General features: G+C 52.0%; 1 protein-coding gene across 1 annotated transcript in view; it reads left to right on the top strand.

Moving 5' to 3' along the window:
- Nucleotides 1–3,247, top strand: part of LOC107712286 (sodium-dependent neutral amino acid transporter B(0)AT1-like) — a 26,572-nt gene that overhangs the window by 18,843 nt on the left and 4,482 nt on the right. Inside the window, exon 10 of the mRNA XM_016517497.1 lies at nucleotides 235–394. Coding sequence (XP_016372983.1) covers nucleotides 235–394 — 160 coding nt within the window. The remainder of the gene's footprint in view (nucleotides 1–234; nucleotides 395–3,247) is intronic.

Raw genomic sequence — 3,247 nt, forward strand, 5'->3', positions numbered from 1 at the left:
AAATTTGTATAATGACATGGGTATGACATAGGTATTACAAGCAGAAGGTGACTTATGAGGACATTACCCCATGTCCCCACTTTTCAAAAGGCTTATAAATAATACAGAGTTTTTTTGAGAAAGTAAAAATGTGCACAGTTTCTTGTGAGGGGTAGGGTTGGTGTAGAGCGATAGAAAATACGGTTTGTACAGTATAAAAAACATTACACCAATGGAGAGTCCCTTGTGTTTCAGGTCTGGTGTGTTTTGTCTCGTTCGGTCTGGCCATTATCTTCGCTCAGGGTTCAGGTGAATATTGGCTGGCTCTGTTCGACGGTTTCGCCGGATCCATTCCTTTACTGATCATCGCCTTCTGTGAGATGATGGCCGTGTCCTACATTTATGGGATTGACAGGTCAGTCTACGGGACGTTTTCTTTCTAAAAGTGATTTTAATTGAGGTGTGACCCTGGAGCACAAAACGTACTCGGTTACTATCGTAACCTCGGTACCCTGAGATACGGAACGAGTACTGCGTCTTGTCTTAAGACGCTATGGGAAAAAGCCTTTGTTCTCCTGAACTGAAGCCTTTTTTCAATCACGCAGTGAAACTGCACGGCCATTGGTTCGTGCAGTGTATTAAAAACGAACCAATGGCTCGACAGCGGAACGAAGCCCGCCAAAGCCTGCCAAAGCCCGCCAGAATGGGTGGGGCATCTGGCTATATAAGTGGGCGTTCGCCACAGGATTCTCAGGTTACTTCGACTGAAGCGACGACTGAGTCGTGCAGCTACATAGCACTGCTAGCAACGCAGTACTCGTTCCGTATCTCAGGGAACCGAGGTTACGATAGTAACCGAGTACATTCCCTTTCGATACTACACTCGTACTGCATCTTGTCTTAAAGACGCTATGGGAACATAGTACAATCACGCCGTGCTAATGTAGTGGAACGACTAAAAGTATCAAACTTCCAAAAGCAACCAATGCCCATAGAGAAGTTAACAACAACCCAAAGCTAAGACGGGCTGAGCTTCCTGAGGTCACACCCGGCCTGGTTAATCGTTCCAGAGTACTCCTGTAACTTCGAAACCTAGGGGTCGAGAGCTAACAGGTGAACTAATGCCAGAGAACTTGAGCGTGCTACGGCCAAGGGCTCTCAGCCAGATTTGGGCTGTCTGCCAGATCAAGGGCTCTCTGCCAGATCGTGTCTCTTCAAGTGGAAAGGACCCTGGCCTGCAAGGCCGGGACTTCCAGGTTATAAAACCTTGCGAATGTGGACAGCAAGGCCCAGCCGGCCGCCTCACAAATATCCGCGATGGACACACCACTGGACCGTGCCCAAGATGAGGCGATGCCTCTAGTCGAGTGGGCCGTACTCCAATGGGGCATTGAAGGCCCAAAGAAGAGTACGCTAGCGAGATGGAGTCTACTATCCATCCGCCCTTTGGTGCGGTTACCAAAGCTGACAAAGAGTTGTTCCGACCGCCTATAAGGGGTGGAACGTTCAATATAGATTCTCAGAGCTCTGACGGGGCAGAGCAGAGATAGCTCTCTGTCCTCTTCAGAGGGAGGAAGCGCGGAGAGCGTATTGACCTGTGCTCTGAACGGAGTGGAGAGCACCTTAGGTACGTAACCGTGCCTTGGTTTCAGGACGACTTTAGTGTCGTTAGGCCCGAATTCCAGGCAGGCAGGGCTAACGGAGAGCGCCTGCAGGTCCCCTATTCGCTTTACTGATGCCAGTGCTAGAAGCAGAGCAGTCTTCAGCGATAGCGACCGAATGTTGGCAGACTGTAGCGGCTCGAAAGCGGGGCCCTTCAGGGCCCTCAGCACAGTGGGCAGATCCCATGAAGGGACGGTAGGGGGACGAGGCGGATTCAGCCTCCTGGCACCCCTTAAGAAGCGGATAACCACACTGTTTCTGCCCACGATTGGCCCGCAATAGGGGCATGAGAAGCCGCTATAGCCGCCACATAGACTTTGAGCATGGATGGGGAGTGTCCCTTATCCAGCAGCTCTTGCAGAAATGACAAAACCTCTGTCAAATCGGAAGCATCGATTTTGGTCTTTGCCGTGGTTTAGACGCCAAGCGGAGAAAAGAGACCACTTTAAGGCATAGAGGCATCTCGTAGACGGGGCTCTAGCCTCTGAAATTGTGTTTAAGACTCGCTCTGGGAGGTACGAAGGCTCCCGTCGAGCGGCCAGAGGTGCAGGGCCCACAGGTCAGGCCGAGGATGCCATATTGTCCTATTCGCTTGAGAGAGGAGATCCCGTCTCAGCGGAACGGGCCAACAACTGAGTTAGCTCTGATAGCCACAGCTGGTTCATCCAAAGGGGGGCCACCAGGAGAACCTTGTGTTTTTGTTCCCTTACTCGCCTGATTACCTGTGGGATCAGGGCGATCAGGAGAAAAGCATAAAGAAGGAGGTTGGGCCCACCTGATCTGACTCACCCTGATCTGCAGGCGTCCGTGACGCCACGCATGGGATGGAACCCGTGGTTTGAAGGGGGCGCATACGAAGCAGACCCAAATGTAGCGCTGGCGATGCCGCTGCCATGAGGCCCAGCATCCTCTGAAACGCTTTGAGAGGGCGAGTGGTACCAATCTCGAAGGAGGTCGCCAGCCTCCGTATGGCCAGAGCCCGTTCCGGCGCGACTACATATATTGACTACATTTCATTTGGGCTAAGTCGAAAATTGTTCCCAGAAACGATATTCGCTGGCTGGGGAACAACGCGCTCTTGGCAAAGTTGACCCTGAGTCCCAGGCACTCCAGATGGCTGAGGAGGAGGGTCCTGTGTGATATTAATTCTGCCTCTGACTGGGCCAGAACGAGCCAGTCGTCGAGGCAGTTGAGAATGCAGATTCCCATCTGTCTCAGAGGGGAAAGAGCCGCGTCCATGCACTTTGTAAAAGTGCGGGGGGCCAGGGACAGCCCGAAGGGAAGGACCGTATATTGATAAGCCACTCCCTCGAACGCAAATCTCAAGAATCGCCTGTGACGGGGGGCTATCTGGATGTGAAAGTATACATCCTTCAGGTCCAGAGAAAAGAACCAGTCTCTTGAGTGAATTTGCGCAAGGATCTGTTTCAGTGTAGTCATCCTGAACGACCTTTTCATGAGGGTGTGATTCAGGTGTCTGAGATCGAGGATGGGCCGGAGGCCACCATCTATTTTGGGGACGAGGAAGTAACTGCTGTAGAAGCCTGACTCGCTCTACGGCTCCTTTTGCCAGCAAATTCATCACCTCTGAGCGCAGGACGTGTGC

Source organism: Sinocyclocheilus rhinocerous, unplaced genomic scaffold (genome assembly GCF_001515625.1).
Source record: "Sinocyclocheilus rhinocerous isolate Xijiao unplaced genomic scaffold, SAMN03320098_v1.1 scaffold3283, whole genome shotgun sequence".
NCBI lineage: Eukaryota > Metazoa > Chordata > Actinopteri > Cypriniformes > Cyprinidae > Sinocyclocheilus > Sinocyclocheilus rhinocerous.